Source organism: Lates calcarifer, unplaced genomic scaffold (assembly GCF_001640805.2).
Source record: "Lates calcarifer isolate ASB-BC8 unplaced genomic scaffold, TLL_Latcal_v3 _unitig_659_quiver_1863, whole genome shotgun sequence".
Classification (NCBI taxonomy): domain Eukaryota; kingdom Metazoa; phylum Chordata; class Actinopteri; family Centropomidae; genus Lates; species Lates calcarifer.
The window spans coordinates 193-18,141 of NW_026117882.1; the positions used below are offsets into that span (position 1 = coordinate 193).

At 42.6% G+C, this 17,949-nt stretch overlaps 1 protein-coding gene across 1 annotated transcript; it reads right to left on the minus strand.

Annotated features, from left to right (window-relative positions):
• Nucleotides 1-266: 266 nt before the first annotated feature.
• LOC108879437 (transport and Golgi organization protein 6 homolog) lies at nt 267-17,011 on the minus strand. Its single transcript, XM_051069227.1, is given in 17 exon segments — nt 267-550; nt 553-630; nt 5,715-5,873; nt 5,997-6,054; nt 7,896-8,432; nt 9,680-9,823; nt 11,077-11,280; nt 11,437-11,560; nt 11,837-12,010; nt 12,748-12,860; nt 13,300-13,355; nt 13,651-13,813; nt 14,261-14,367; nt 14,607-14,751; nt 15,666-15,788; nt 15,916-16,571; nt 16,840-17,011. Coding segments are annotated over 17 exon segments (3,156 nt in total). The 5' UTR covers nt 16,892-17,011; the 3' UTR covers nt 267-287.
• Nucleotides 17,012-17,949: the final 938 nt, after the last annotated feature.

Sequence of the window (17,949 nt, forward strand, 5' to 3'; positions counted from 1 at the left end):
GTCTTCCGAAAGGATATGAATGTTTTCTCATCCTCCTTTCTCATTCAGTGGCAGATTTTAATGCTTGTTTTGGAAATATGAATCAGAGGGAATCCAAAAAGTACTGTGAGATAAGACAAGTATTACTGTTCCAATGGAATGAAAAAGTAGTTCAGACATAAACTGAGTGCAGATTTCTCTCAGGGAATAACTCCCTTTTTAAAGTCTTTTTTTAGTGTCTACATCACTAGTTGTATATGTTACCTTTCTGTGTTTTTTGCTTTTCAATCAGAATGAGGTGTCCCAATCTAAGACAATAAAAGTTGAGGTGGAGGTGAAGTACGTTTCCACATCATACGGTGTATTATCACATTTACATGGAAACTTGTTAAAGACACTAAACTTACAGACTGAAATCTGTTGAGCTTCATGATTTTTGACAAGTAACTTCTGTAACCAGTCTGTGCTGTACTTTTAGCACAGTGTGTGCTCCCTCTCACCTCTTGAGCCAATGGTCCTAAGGAATAGTCCAGTTTCTGACATAGCTCTCCCAGGTTAGACAGACTGCTGGCCGGACGCTTTGGTCCGGATCCCTTGTTCCTTGCAGGAAGACACCTACCAAAGAACGGCCGAGGTGGGGCGCCAGTTCCCCTGGAGGAGTAAGACCACTCAGACAGGTTAATTCTCAGAACATCTAAGAAGCACACAGTGATAAATATACAGACTTAATTATTTATTGGATTAAATAAGGGTGATGTCAGCAGCTGTCATACAGTGACAAGACTATCATGATACATGAGACAGAAATGAAGAATGCCAGGCTTTGTGTCTTTAACACCAAATAATTTATGTTCTGCTAAAACTGATGAATTTTTGAAGCCAAAGTCAAATCCAACAATAAGCATAAATATAAAACACAGCTGCAGCAGTGACTGAGGTCTGAGCAGACTGGGAGAATTTAGATGGTAAATCTGAAGACCTGAAGTAGTTTATAATACCTCCATCAGAATTTGAACCCTCAACCACCAAGGATTATTATTTCAGCAGCAGTAGTATTTCAGACAGTGTGAAAAGGCAGAAAGATCAACTTCCAAAAAGTGATGAAAACTGATAAAGTGTATAAGACGCGAGGTCAACCCATTTCTGAGATACAAGAGTAAATGTTTTTGTTGTAGCACCACCCTGAGGCTATTTGCTCCAAGGTTGCGTAAACTCCTTCTCCATGACATCATAAACCTAGGGACCAATTTTCATATTGATTAGATGCTAACAGTGGAAATGAAAAAGCTACTGAATTGTGATGATGGCTGCTGGCAGTCATACTGAATGAGTGTTATTTGTACTTGAGTTCTTAAACCGTGTCAGCTGCTCTGTCTGAGCTGACTGAAATATCTCAACAACCACTGGATGAACTGCCATTAAACTTGGTATTGGATGTTCATGGTCCCCAGGTGCTATGATTCCTACTAACTTTCCGTCTAAGACAACCAGCACATTTCTGGTACTGAGTGAAACATCTTAACAACTACTGGATGTCTGTCATGAAATCTGGACATTCATGTTCCCCTCACATGAGCTGACTCACTCAGGTCCTACACATCTTCTTGTGTCATCAACTTAATTACAAGTTAGATATAAGTCACAATTATTCTGGAATTTTTTTTTTTTTTTTTTTTTTTTTTGGATAAATGACATTATCCCGAAAATTATGAAAATATGCTTTAAACTCTTAAATGGCTCCAAAATGCACTGAAATCACTTTACATTACATTTTGGCAAGAAACAAAAAAATTCTGCATCACAGAGAGGACACATTTTTTAGTGAACATCCTTTTTCGTGAAAAACTTTCTTTTGGTAATTATATATCATGAGATTCCCCCTCAAAAGTAAGGGAAAATAAATACAATAGGCTACCTCAAATAAGAAGATGGATTTTCTGTCAGAGTAAATAAATTCAAATTAATTTCAGCTGTTCCTTACAGGCTGTGGTCAAATTAATATTATGGTTAACGTTGAAAGGAAAAACTGTAGTAAGCTGCAGTCAATTTGCCGGAGAATGCAGCTCTGCTGCGGTCTGAGACAGTGGAGCTATTTGCTGTTTAGCTACATAGCTAACGTTACCTGGTTAACCTGGTTAACATTAGCTCAATTCACCGGCGACCAAAACAGCATCACAACGTAACAAGCATTTAGATAAACATCAGGGTTAGTATAACTGAACCAACACTTGCTATGTTCAGTAACTGACAGTAACATCAGTTAATTTTACTTGGAGTTATTTGTTGTGGAATCCATAGTATTTCCACTCATCCGATTTAAGTCTTTTGCGGGGTATATAATGGGAAGGATAAGCCTTCAGCTATGGTGACAGGCTGGAAACGTTCCATGGGAATTAACAGGAATATATAGGAATTAATGGATATAAACTGGAAATTTGCAGAATTACAGGTTAACCTGTAACAGGGAACTTAAATGTAGATGTATCTTGCAGCATAATCTTGGTTACAACAACCAGATTTAATGCAAATTCAGTTGAATTTCTACCCTGCTCTGTGCATTCTTCCACCACATGCACAGATCATTTCTAGAATCCTGCTCACTACAGCCACACTACTGCATCTGAGCCCACAGACTATATCCAGTCAAGTTCATCCCATCATATTACTGGGCTCAATATACAATATGTGCAACTAAAGTTTAACTTGCAAAAAATAAATCAAAATGTGCTTATACAGTAGCTACCTAACCAGTAAATCAGAGATGTGTTACGACCCTGAGTCATAATCTGTATTAATATTAGTATTGATTTGTATCGTTTTGCTGTTCACCCTCCCTGCCTGAAGGGGCGGCTGTTTCACTTGTTCCTGTGTTTTTGTCTCAAGGAAATTGAGTTGTGAGGGGAGCAGCTGATTGGACCAGAGGGATGGCACCGATTTTAAAATGCTCCCTAGAGAGGATGGATTCTCTTTTGCCTTTTACCCCCCAACCCGACCGAATTAGAGGCGGAGGCTATGCACCTTAGGGTGAGAGCTTTGGAGCTGGAACGTCAGCTTTGCGTTGCTCCTCAGTCACCCCACAAACCCTGCACTCTCCCTGAGAAAGCTTCGATGTGAACAGGCACATTGCACTGATGCCTCCGTTCAGGGAATCTGAGGTGGATTCATACTAAATGTAAGCTAGCTAACACCATTTCCTTGACAATTTGAGTCTGTTTCTCCCTCTTAAGTCTTTCTTTGCCACCATTGCCTAGTACTGCTCGTGTGGGAATTGTTGGATCTCTCTTTGAAAAAATTATAATATAAAGAGTACGGACCAGACCTGCTCTATATGGAAAGTTCCTTGAGATAACTTCTGCTGTGATTTGGCACTATATGAATAAAAATTGACTTGACTTGAATTTAAGAGGCTAGTTATCATGATAGAGTGCTGCTTCCCAAACAAGTTGGTAGCTAGCACAACTGTGATGCTGCTTCTTCAGGCCAGTTTTCTGTTCATACAAGACTGTAGTTTAGAGTTTGATTCAGCAGCTGATTGATGAGTGTTCATCTATTCATATAGCCTGTGTCTATTCATTTATCCAGCATCAATCATAAAATATTTTACAAGTTTTCAACTTGGAATATTTCCAAAATTCTCCAGTTTAACTTCCCAGGGGAAAGTTTCTGAAAATATACTGTAAATTTTCCGCCCCTTTGCAACCCCACTCGTGAGGATATTAAGGATTATCATTCGTGATTATCCAGATGATGGAAATTCACTACAATCAACTTATTATCAGTGTTTTTTATCGCGATGAGCAATAAAATCGTATATCGTCCCATCCCTAATTAAAAGATAATGGCATGACCAACTGACCAAGTCATTAAATATGTAGGTTGTAGGTTTATATCATTTTCCCTGATGCCAACATCATCAGGCCGTCAAGAGTTTGTGGGAAGACACAAGAACAAAAAAATGCAGAATAAATACAGATCCTACAGATGGGCAGACTGACTTTCCTCAACTACTTTTAGTGCAGAGGCAGAAATAATCCTTAACATATTGATTCTGATGGGAAAAACAGCTCAGACCAGCCCAGGCACAAGCCAAGAAAACAAAAGACACATGGTAGTGAGTGCAGAAGGCAGGCGGGTGGTGTAGCACAGCCAAGAGAAAGAGATTTGTGAAAGCTGCATAGATACCAGAGGAGGAGTTTTATATCTAATCCAGCCATTTAACTCCACATCTTGACACAACACCAATATTGTTGTTTACAGTGTAGACATATTCAGTTTTTACAAGCTGTGTTTGTGGGTGACACTGTTACATAGGCAGACACACAAAGAACAGAGGCAACTGCTGACTACAGCTGCTCCTGCCAAGCAACAGGGAGGGGAGCCAGAGGCCTCTATGGAGAGGAGACAACCAGCTGACTGACTGCTGTAGTAAGACCTGCCTGACCCCACTGTGTCAGTCTGTACATTACAACTGACTATATCTGCCTGATCCACACACACACGCACACACACACACACAGCACCCTCATCCTCAACATTCAAACTCACAGCACACACACAGAGCCACAGAGACACTGGAGACACATACACACACAGATACACACACTCATCCCTTCATTTCCATGTCTCAATAGACTGTCATGGCTCTAACAGTTGTAATGAAAGAGAATCTCTGTGTTAAAGTGAGTGTGAGTCAGCAGGAATATCAGCCTGAGTCACAACTGCACACGTTAACATACACACACGTGCAACCCTCCCATACATGTTCAGTTTCTCTGCACTATATTTAGCCTGCACAGCCTCTTCCTGCGTATGTCAGTTAGCTTGATGTGTGTGGAGTGTCATTTAGTGCACAGCTCTTCTCTTTCAGTAAATCCTCTGCCCACTGTTGCACACAGAGGGAGCTCACAGGACTCTGCAAGTGCACTAAGCAAGCAACTGGGAGCAAACCATAGCAGAGCCAAACATTAATTTATTCAACATTCACTCAACCAGGCGAGTCAATTAAGAAAACCCTCCTATGTACAAATGACAGCCTGGCAAGAGGCAAATCTTAGCCAGTCGGGGGGCGCAAGACAAACACAGAGGCTCTCTGGATGTCTGTGCAGCAAACTGAAGTTCTATCCAATCTCTCAGCAAGGATATAAACCCCCCGATTGTCCCAGGGAAGTGGTACGATGGCAATCTGGCAGATAAAACCAGACTGGGGAAAAAACCCAAATAGGGTTTTCTATCAGGGATAGGTTCTGATACACAAGATCCCTTCTGAACAGAGCTGTGCATGGAAGACAAGCCTGTACTGTGGCTGCATGCTGATAGCTGGCCACCACACACTAATATATATGTCAATAAATAAAACAATAAATAAAACACATTCATAAACAAGCATATGTTATCATTCTCATAATGTTTACCATTCACACTAAGTCACACATTATGTTTGATCAGACACACTTTTACAAACATTTGGCTCAACTACAGACAGAATAACACTGCTAAATCCTCCACTCTGTTAAATGGCCCTCTATGCAGCAGTAGCTCTTGTGCTGCTCACTTAAACTTACTAAACTGTTGTGTGTGTGTGTAAATGCTAAAGCCTGGTTCTGCGTCTTCTGGTCCCTAGTCTGGCAGTAAACACAACAGACTGCAGGTCAGGACATGGGTATCAGGTCAAGTGAATCTCCTCACTTGTAGAATCATATAAACACAAATGTGAACAAACAGTAACTGATGCTCACCCATGGCCCTGCTCGCCCTCATCAGGACCTCCCCCACTTTGAGGCGGGTCTCCAGGGAGTGCTCTTTGTTGGATGTAGGCAGGGAGGGACCATGTTGAAAGTCTTGCAGGAGCCTTCCCAAGATCCTCTCAGGGTAGGAATCAGCCAGAGCAGCCAGACCTGGTGACAGAACACACTCAGCCCATCTACTCTCAAGATGACAGCTGTTTCAACAGACTATTTCTGTACACTGGTCCTCAAAAATCTCAAACCACATTTGGCGAAACTCTACCACTGTATTACCTTGAATGGCTGACAGATAGATGAATGAGTCTTCATGCTCCAGGTTTTCTAAAAAGAGCTGGAGAGGACAGGCATGGACAGGATTACTTTCTGTTTCACTATCTCTGTCAGAAAAACATCAAAAACATCTCCAATGTGGATTTTACCAACTGAAAAAAAGAGGATCAATACTGGCACACTGAATACATTAACAACAATAAGAGAGCTATCAAAGGGAATAATCCAAATATCACCCCGCGGTGCTATAAGGAACCCTTGAAGATACAGGTTTGAGTGGGTGAGGGAAAGATGGGTGAGAGGAGGGACAGGGGGTTTCTTTGATAAAGTGAACAGAGAGGACTGGGGTTTACTGGGTGGAGTAAGGAGGGAGACAGAACATATGAACATTACTCAGGAACTCAACCCCACCATGACACAGAGGTGAGAAAATTAATGAAGGTGCTGAGAGGTGGGTTGAAGTCAGGTTATCTGAGGTGGACACAGTGGGGGGCTTCTGATTACAGAGAATACTAGATGAGTAGTTACCCCTTCTTACCCATTCCACCTTAACAAGTCCCTAGAGCATGCCATTGTTCCCTCTGACTCCCCTGAGGACAAGGTTCAACCATCTTATTTATTATACATGCTCATTCAGAACGTCCCAGGAGGCCCAGATAAAACCACTACACCTTCACACAGGGCATACAATACAAAGTCTTATAGGTGACAACACAGCTTCTGTTTCAGCTAACATTACACACAATGGATATATAATGGAATTTAACTTGTATTTACTAATTAACAAGCTGTATAGCACTGATGGCTGCACTGATCTACATCAGACATACGTTATCTCCAATTCAGGTTACTATATTGTTCATTAAAATGTTCTTTAATATCAGATTTCTGAAACACTCTTCTTGGCTTGTTGAAGCTCATTATTCAGTATCTGCAGTACATGACCCTGAGAGTGAAACGAGATTTCAGTGTGTGTTGGCATTGTATAAACACACAAACACACTGGACCCAGAGCTCTACTGGCACAATCCTTCAACGTACTGGTGTACACAAGAGATAAGAACATCTATCAGGCCTGTAGAGGCTCCAAATACCAAATAAAGATGAATAATACACCACAGTAGTGATGAAGACGAACAAAAATATAACACAAGTAGCCTCACCCTCACTACTGGACACATCTGTTATTCTCTGCACCAAAAAATTTGCCAGTTATACTTGACACACATGGTCACATCAGGACACTGAGGTAGAAAACCAGACATACACTGACCAAGCACTTATGAACAACTCTCCTTGTTCTGGAAAAGATGATAAACTGTGGCCATAAAGGGTTGAATATGGTCAGCAACAACACTCTGATAAGCTGTGACATTTAGACCACGACTGATTGGTATTAAGAGCCCAAAGTGAGTCAAGAAAACATTCCCCACACAAAACTCCAGATCTATCAGACCAGACTACGTGTTTCCAGTCTTCAGCTGTCCAGTTTTGGGGAGCCAGTGTCCACTGAAGCCACAGATTTCTGTTCTTGGCTGACAGGAGTGGAACCTGACATGGTCTGACGCTGCTGTAGTCCATCCACATCAAGGTTGGAGCTGTTGTTCTTTCTTGTTGGTTTGTGACAATATTTAGCCAGGTGGTACATGACAAAGTTACGTCCAAATGAATGTCAGGACCAAAGGTTCCTCAGCAGAACATTGTGTTATAACGACAGGATCATTGTTATTCACTTTATTTACCAGTGGTCATAATGTTTTGTGTTAACTACCTCATTACCTTTATACTGTGCTCTTTTTTTTAAAGTTCTCAAGAGAATAATGATAATACTTGTGTATCGATATTTTTCATCATAACCAACTACAACAACAAGAACAAAAAGTAGTTAACGAAACAACTCACCGTGAGCACTTTATCCTGGGCCTGGACCGCCTCAGGGTTCTGATCTTGCATCATCTGAGTCAAAACCCTCAGGGCGAAGGCTCTGGTGGGCACATCCGGGTCACATGCCTTAAGCAGCCAATCAGAAAGGGGCTTGGTAGACGAGCAAAGGGCAGTTTTGCCATGGTTCCTCTCTCCACCTTGTGCAGTCATTCTTGCTGCTGCTGGTACAGAGGACACCTGGTGTCTGACGCGGGTGTTGCTGGGTGAGTTAGAATCCGGGGGAGATGAATGTGGTCCAGTCTGTGAGTTGTATGCTGCGGTTTGCATCTTTTGTTTTTTGCTCGAAGGCACACTGCTGGTCTTTGCTGCTGTCTCAGGGTTTCTGGAGGGCTGAGCAGCAGCAGTAAGGTTTTCAGGCCAGTAGGCACCGTGAGTGGCAATGACAGTTCTGAGGTTGGATGCCAGCTCCTGGATGACCACATCCGAGTGCCTCTGAGACAGTGTCTCCAGTGGTGGAAGCAGCCTCGACATAGAGGAGTAGTCTTCTGCACCGAGCTGTAATATGAAGAAGAGGAGGGAGGACAGTTAGGAGAGAGCAGGGTGTGCTTACCACCTTACATGGTCTACACTTAACATGCTTTCAGACAGCCAGTACTACTGCACCTGGGACATCTGTGTACTGGGTTTTAAACACAACTGTCACCAGAACACCACTGGACCCCCACCCCCACAACCTGAACTGTTCTCTCCTCATTACTGTTTTAAACCAACTATTATCTTATCGAAGCTGCAGACTGAATGGTTACCAAGACAACACAAGAAATACAGTCTAATATGGTAAACATTGGTTACCGACTCAGCTTAGATAAGAGCAGTGTGTTTGGATAATAGTGTATGTTAGAAACAGGAAGAAGCAGACTCCCCCAGTATTAAAACAGTGGAGTTTTGACCATGAGTAGTGCTGCACTTGGTCCCCACTCTGTGTTTTATGCAAATGTATTATGTATTAACCTGCATGTGGGAGGAAGCTGGAGTAACCAGAGAGAACCCACACAGGCACAGGGGGAACATGCAAACTCCACACAGAAAAGCCCTGGGCTCGAACCCAGAACCTTCTCACTGTGAGGTGACAGTGCTAACCACTGCACCACCATGCCACCCACACACAGACACACACACACAGACACTGTGTGACTGCAGGACTGCATGCACAAACACACACAACACCCATTAACAGTAAGCAACAATCTTGTTTTAACTTCCAGCGGTAAAGGTCTTCATCTTGCTGTAGTTCACTCTGTTTATTAACACCTAACTAAAGCTAATGCAGTCTAATACAACTGTCCTGCAGTAAATCCTCCACCTTCAGGTTCAGAGAGGTGTTGAACAGTATGATAATTGTGGAGGATGTGGTTTGAGATTCTATTGAACTGTGTTGTGTTTCTGTTATTTAACCCACACTCACTGAGATAAGTACAGCTTCTACGATGAATCAAAGGTGAATCAACACCTTTATAAAGCAGTTTGAACACAAACTTAACATTATAACAGGATTGATGCAGGACTGTATTAGACATTAATACATACATTCATTTTAGCTAGGTGTACCTAATAAACTGCCCACTGAGTGTGTGAGTGTAGCCAGAATAACCTGACTGTTGTCCAATGAAACATATCTATAAGGCTTAAAGGTCAATTTACTATAATACATGTGAGCATGAGCTCCAGTTTCCTGTTCCATGGGAGACAAAGTAGATTCATTATCAGGTGGATGCAGTTTAGTGTGCAACATATGGATGTACCTGAGGTCCAGACAGCAGAGTGGCCACCAGGCCCATGGCCATACTCAGTGTTTGGCTCTCTACTGGGTTCACAAGACCTGGGTCAGTGACCTGATCCAGACCCACACAGGCTCTCTGAATCAGGGACACTATGAAGTCCACCACCTGGGGAAAGGGCAGATATAAATATGTTCAGTATAAAAAATAAATCTCAAATGGAGATGGTAGAAGCACCAAGATTAATGAAATATACTACTGAAAACTAAAAACTAGAGCTGAACATAACAGGAAGTAAGTACAAGGACACGTCTTCAAACTCCCAGACAGCATTCAGTCCTTATAAAGGTAAAGCATCTAAAAATAAGATATTATCCAATGAAGTGAGATCAGTGTATCAGAGATGTTTCTTTATCTGCAAGCGAGTGTTTCCTGGCAGTAAAATACCAGCTGGCCAGTTGGCCAATCCCCTCCCAAAAAAAACAGAGACTATTTTTGTGTGGCAGTATGACTCAATGTGGCTTGTTTTACATTACAAGAACTCCCACAGGAACACAGACTGAGTTTAAATCATGCTGGAGAAAGACTGTCAGTTACAGTCCCAGGAGGACAAGTTAACATCTCACACAGACTGGGATGTGACACTTTGTTCCTCTGAGCTGCAACAAAGTGCAGTTTTACCTGCAACATCTGCCCCATTTAATGCAGTCCTTAAACAAAGCAACCACATAACATGAGACATTCACAATGAGACTGGACGCACTGTACATGCATGGTTCTCTACAGTTTATTAGGTTCACCTCTGTCTGTGAACCTTTTCCTGCCGGTAGAAGAGGTCACCAGAGGTTTTTCTGGTCATGAATGAGTGACCACTGACACTTTGTGCAAAACATTAAGACCTGTAAAGTCATTAATTCAATTCAATTCAATTTCATTTATATAGCAGCAAATTTTATCTCAAGGCACTTTTCATATAGAGCAGGTCTTGACTGTATTCTTTATATTATTATACTTACAGAGAGAGACCCAACAATCCCTATTAGTGGTTTAATCTGCTGTAGTTAGTAGTTTGATCCCCACAGCAGACAGTAAAAACACAAAAATGGAGTTGAGTGGGTTTAAGGAAAGTTGAGCTGAGCTCCCATAGGATCCCATTCATTTTTAATTGATAAAAAAATAATATAACATCGCCTATAAATAGCAGGAAAAAAAGCTGAATAATAGCAGAAATATCTAGACCTGAACATTTTGGTACCTGAATTGTTTCTGTAGCACAAAGTATGCAGGAGTAGTTAGTGACCAAAAAACGTTCGGAAAAATAATAATAAAGATTTGAAGAACATGCTGCTGCATTCACACTAATGAAATGTCCCAGAGCTTTTAACCATGAACTTCTGTGGGTGTCAGATCTGTCCACTCACCTGTGTGTTTTTTCTCAGCAGCACTGTATGCTGCAGAGACTCCACCATCACAGCCAGCACCTGAAGTAAAACCAATCTTTGGCCTTGCCTCTCAGCTCCACCCAGCAGCTGCTGCTCCACCTCCAGAAGTGTCATGGTCGACACATCCAACTCCTCTTCTTCTGTCTTCACTTCATCTGCTGCAGCTGCCCAGCTGGTCAGCTCCTGACGAGAAGCAAGGAAATGAAGGAGCGTCAACTGAGGTTACTTTCTCCACCAGGTGGAGAACAAACAGAAACACTGTGCACAGTGGTTACACTCAGCACACACTGCAGCCTGGACATTACCACAGGGTTTAACAAACGTGTGTGTGTGTGTTACCCGCAACAGGTCTAGGAAGAAGTCTCCAGGCAGGTCAGAGTCTTTGAGCTCGACCAGAAGCTGCATCAGACACTCCAGCCTCCACTGCTCCTCTGACAGCTTCTCATACAAAGCATCATCATCACTGGCAGACAACATCAGAGAGGAGACGTGAGGAAATGATACCCACAGTCGTCATCACTCAAAACAAAACAACAAACAAAGGAGATGGAATGAGATTCATGAAGCTCTTTTACTGCTGACTGGCTAAAGAAACAACCAAATTGTGTTTTCTGTTATCTGGAACTTTTTTACAGATAATTCCTCATGTTTTTGTTGTGAGCATCCTTAACACACACCACCCAGTCTTTGACCAGGGTTAGGGTTTGTGATGAGAACATGTCCACCCTCTGTCGGTCACCTGGAGCTCTCTTTGGAGATGAATCTAGCTCCTCCATCACTGCCTGGGCTGAAGTGGAAGTCTGCTGCGTCGATCCTCTGTCCCTGCAGACCTGAAAGCTGCCTCAGTACTGACAGGCCTACACACGTGTCAGTGTGGCTCAGGTACCACAACAAGGTGTCCTGACAGGGAGCACTGTAGAGCACAGAAGACACACACACACATACACACACCTCTGTTTCAGTGCCTGACATTAAGAAATGAAACTGAATCATTCTACATTTTTTCCATAATGTCTGTGTTTGTCTTCTGGTTTAGATTTTCTCAGAGTGCAGCTTGTGAGTCTAAAACAGGATGTGAGGATGTCCATCCATTCAACCGAATTACCTTTCATCAATAAGTCAAATTTGAGGCATAAAGCACATTTCACATTCTGTTATTGACTTTGTGTGAATAACTAACATTACAAACTTGCTGGTTGTAACTTATTCAGAAATAGATATTAGTAAATATGAACGTTCTATTCTTGAGCCATTCTCATGAAACAGGGCCGGAGCACTGTGATTTAAAACATCTACCTTAGTTAATCTGTCTGTACACACACAAAATACCATCAGAGTTCAGACAGATATGATAGTTAAGTTGTTTTTACTCATAATTGTTGTTAATTTCAGTCTGAAAGTCTTTGTTTCACTTTGGCAAATAAAGAGGGAAAGATTCACTCTGATCATACTCAGGAATCAACGTGTATGAATTAGTTATAGAACCAAATAACCATTGTAGTTCTACATGGTTTGCAGTTAACGCACTAAAACACTGGTGCAGTTCTTCTGTCTACTACAGTTACTCTGTGGATGTGAGGGTGTTTTAGTAGTTCTTCTGAGAGCGCCACCTGTTGTACTTCAAACAGACTAAACATTTGACAACCTTACCGTAGGTGGGAGACATTCTGCTTGGTGAAACAGAAGAGTGTGAAAATAACAGGAAGAACTTCCTCTAGAGCTTTGAGCAGAGGCGCTGATGGGCTGTTTCCAACCACCCAGACCTGACAGCAACCAGGGACACAGACAGTGTTAACAGAGAACATCAATGTTACTGTTAATATCACACCAAACCCTCATCTGTATCATGACACCATTATTATTCAGAAGAGCTCTGATTTAGTTTGTTGAGGCCACACAATTTTTACATATGATTTATTGTCCTTTAACAGAATCATAATGATCCACAGAAATTACAGAATATTATTTAGCCAATGTTTTAATATTGTTTCAGGCCAAAGCAGAGAGTGGATCCTTGGACATTTTAACAAATCACTACACAAATAATTTTCATGATTATTATAATACTGAGTCAAACTGAGACACTGTGGCTGTATATTCCTTATTCAGCTTCATCAAGTCAGCCTTAACATGAGCTATGATCATTATCATAAATGTGACATTCATCAATATAGAGTAGTGGAGATGTTAGTGTGTCTTCACCTTGTACACATCCTCCACACATTGTGTCAGCTCCCACTCCTCCACAGCAGTGTGGTCTGAAAACACACACAGACACCAGAGTGTTCAGTCCTGCGGCTTTCTTTTTTTCTACCTGTGACGAGGTGATGACCACCAGAACAAACAGGACAACAACTACACACTTTGCATGCAGATGTTCAGGAGGAAATAATTTCCCATACACACTTTGTACTTTTTCTGTAGATGAATTTAAACAAAATGGATGCATGTGAAAACCAGCATGAGTCTGAATGATTCACCTGAGTAACGATCATCTTCCCAAAGCTGGAGGATGTTGTTACAGTAAATGTTCCTGACGGCCATCTTACTGACCTGAAACAGTGGTGCAACAGCGGAGGGGTGCGAGCAGAGGAGTGAGCAGGTACTGATGTGCAAAGCTGGGCTTCTCCTGCACCATGGAGAGCACTGCCCTGGTGGCCACACGCTGAAATTGTTGGGCTGTCAGCTTGTCTCTGAAGTGCAGGAGGTCAAGGATCTACAAAACAACAACAAATACACTTTAAATAAACGCGTTCTCATGTAGTCTGACTCACTCACCAGGGAGCTACAGGTGTTATGTTAAAGCATAAATCCACTTCGTTGTAAAAGAAACCTAATTTCACCAACTTCATCTCTCCCGGGGAACACCAACATTTAGTCATTAATACTGTCTGCTTTTTACATGCATTCCTGTGTGTAACTTGTGCAGAGTCTTTGTGTTGAGGGAAAGCTGTTTCTTCTCGTGTGTGTGTCTATCCTCTCACTGTGCTGACACACATACACACTAAAAGCAAAAGGAGATAAGCAGCATATTCTATGATTAATACAGTAAAAGTAGGTAAGTGACCTATATATAAAGATTTACAGTCAACTGTTAACCAAACTGCACCTGTGTAACCTAAGTGTGTGTGTGTGTGTGTGTGTGTGTGTGTGTGTGGCTGACCTGAGGACACACTTGTCTGTAGTAGCTGTCAGCTGAGGCAGACTGTTGAGGGCAGGCCACCAGGATCCTGGCAACAGCATCACATTTCCTCCAGTCTGACTCTCCGCCTACAGGACAGAAACAATATGGCACTTAGGTTTGGACACACCACATAAAAACTCTGACATACAAAAAGATTTAAATACAGATGTATAACAGAGCCAAACAGAGTGAGGAAGACTAATACATCAGAAAAACTAATCAAATGCTAATGTAATGCTCTGTGCTGTTATTACTGGATGGATAACATACATATCAGTTGTTTCAGTCAGACTGTGTTCCTCACTACGTTTTCCCGCTCACTCACCTGTCCCTCCCTCCAGGATGGCTCTGACTACAGCCTGGACACCACTGGGCTGCATCAGGCGCTCAGACAGCAGCTGACCACACAGACGCCTAAGCCAGGCTGGAGCTGATCCCAGAGCTGCCCTGCTGCTTCCCACTGCACCAGACTGGAAGGATGGACAGTTCATATTAAACAAGGCTCAACAGACCTGAAAGGTTTTATCAATGCCATAACTAAAAGGAAAACAAAACTTTGCCAAAGTGTCAAAATTCGCAAAACACAGGTGACCTACAACTCATGCTGTGCCTGAACACCTCCTGCATAGCTGAAGCTGAAGCTCTGCATCGCACATCAGCTCATAACTGGACAAAGCATATCCAAACAAATATCACACAGTACTGTGGCTCTAATGAATTTGGACGCTGAGAAAACTTTTGCACCATTTCACCATTTTTTCTTTGTTTAATCAATATGTTCACATTTAGTGACAAAGCAACAGAAAATCATCATCTGACGTCACTGTTCTCCTCAGCTCTCTGCAGTATTTCAGCATCTTTCTCTTGTTTTAGTTTTACAGCATGAAACTTTACTGTGTTGGTCCAGTGTCTTTGCTCTCATCATTAATGTTGTTTCCAGCATTTTTCTCAGTTGAGAGCATAAGAGTGAAAATCAGACTTCATCTATCTGATGGTCACAAACTCCTCTCTTAATGACACTGACTAAATACTGATTTAAAATCTGTGCTGCTTGATGAACTTCATGAGCTGAGAGTAAAGTCAGTGTTGTGTTTACAGTTTCCTGCACTGCCCCCGAGCGGACAACAACAATAACAAATAAAGCACAGACAGTAGAGTTAAGGAGTATCAGATTGCAAAATAAAACTACTTTACAGGTGGTGTTTCAATGAATTCAGTTTAAACTGAAATGGTTCCTGTTTTATTCCAGAAATCATCAGGTCATTTATCAGGTTTCTGGTTTGTGATACATCTGACCAAGGAGCAGCAATAACATCATATAATAACTTCAGATATATGTCAAATAAAAAGTGCATTATCAGCTGCCCCTGCTATAATTCCGTACCTGTTTGGATCCACCTTGGAGGATCAGTAGCTCCTTGATGATGATGGGCTGGTAGACTTTTCCCAGAAGGCCTCTTAGAGCCTCTCTGCAGCTTCGACGTTCCTCAGCACAGAGTTCCTGTGTCTGAAACATTTGCAAGAAGAAAGAAAACAGTTGCCTTTCATTTCTCCTGACTGCAGGCATCAGAACCAGGACTCTTTAAGGTTATCCTTCCAAAAGAGAAGATCAAACCCATATCCAGATGTGTTACCTCCTCTTCCTCTGAGCCCCCTCTCTCGGCCCGGTGTGGCTGGTAGCCAAGCTGGCACAGTGCAGCCATTACATCCCCCAGATGTTGCGTGAACACCAATGTAGCGAGAGACGACAGCTCTGTCAACTGCAACAGGACGTTTGTGGTGATAAGAAGGCGGCATCGCCCTGCTGACACTGCTCCACCACGAACCAGTTTTTCCACCATGGCCCCGAAAGCTGACCTGCGACCCAGCGGCACCCCCACTCCAGGGGCCAGGTAGGGGCAGAGCCCCAGAGAGACAACAGACTGAAGAGCCACTCGAAGCGTCCTCTGCTGGGTGACACTGAGAATGTCAGGAGGTAAAGGTGGAGCCATCTCTGGGGTGTGGAGTTTAGCTGCAGAGGGAGCACGGCTCTGCCTGAAAACTTCAAGTTCAATAGAAAGGTGTCGAGCTAAGGTGAGGAGCAGCAGGAGACACTCCTGGACAAAACCCCACGCAGTATCTTCTGTATCACCGGAGAACCATTCAGCTGCTGTCATCACCTCGTCCCTCAGCCTCCTCACCTCCTGGAAGCTGCTGTCAGTCTGAAGCTGGTCCAGGAGGAGGACTCTGTTGGACCGCAGCCCTGCCAGGACAGCCTGCTGGTGTGAGGACTGAGCATTGTCCACAGCCTCTGTGAACAGCAACACAAAACATCAGCTGCATCCCACTCACAGCGTGTACCGTTGCACAGTTGGCAGATGATCTAGTTAATATTGGCCATGAAAATAACTGATAATCATTTAAAGTGCATACAGTCTATGACGTGAGGACAGAGAGGAGAAACTCTGTCTGAGCAGAGACACCTGAAAGACACACCGCTCTCTGTTGTCTGTTCAGTGACAGTTCCAGCTCTGTCAGAGTGGGTCACCTCGGTTACGGTCGACGTGTCCGACACTTACCGCTCAGAGGTCTGCTCAGGGTGTTGATGGCTGACAGGATGTCTGCGGTCATCTCAGCTCTGATTCACACTGAACAGACTTTGTCTGCTCCAGCCACGGACGCTGCTTTACAGTAACTACTGTGCTCTGTAGTCTCAAAGTGGCGCTGAAATTATACGTCATCACGTACCGTCATGCGATCAGGAGATTGGCTAATGCGACGTTCACGTACGACAGTAGAGTAAAGGTGCGTTCGATATTAACTGCGGCTGGTTGCGCCTGACTTGATGGTCAAACATGAACTGCTGCCGACTGCTGGGAAATGACTGCAGTCAAGTTGGACACACTTCCTGCAGCGAGACTGAGCGACAGTGTTTGACTTTTACCAGATGTTCTTTCAATTCATCAAATATCAAATTCACCTCATTGTGGAAAACCTGCGCTTTTTTATTTAGAAATATGACTTCCCCTCAACACGTCAGACTGTTTTGTAAACCTATATACACGCTGTTACTTAGACAAAGATATGTTGTTAAACATTTCAGGCCAGAAAAATATGACGAAAAATAAAAGTATACAAACATCCAGGGCGATGTGTTCAGGAGGAAAAGTTACACATGGAGAGAAACACTTCTGGGGAGATCACTTATTAAATTTCTGTTAATTTCTGTTAATTTACTGTTAAATTTCTGAGAGTGTAAAGAGGTGAAATATGAAGGATGATCTATAAGGGCTTTACGTCTTCTACAATAACAAACTGAACTAAACTGATGAACAGCTTCTATCTAGAAATGAAAACTATAGTGTTGGTGCACAGATGTAAAACATGAGCTGTCAGGACGAGGTGATCAAATAAAGAGAAAAATAAAGAGATAACTGATCTGAATTCTTAGAATAAAACGTGCTACCATAGACTGTATATGAAGATTTTAGATTTACTTTATATACAGTCTATGCGTGCTACACGTCTTGATGTCAGAGAGGCAAAGTGCTGTCGTCACAGAGGTGGCTCCAAGTCGGTGCAGCCGGAGAAAAGCAACTGCTGAAAACTGAGCAGAAAACTGCAGGCACCTTACTCCTACGATGTTTTAAAGTCATGTGACATGGTGACGTTGTGCTATTAGTAGTAAT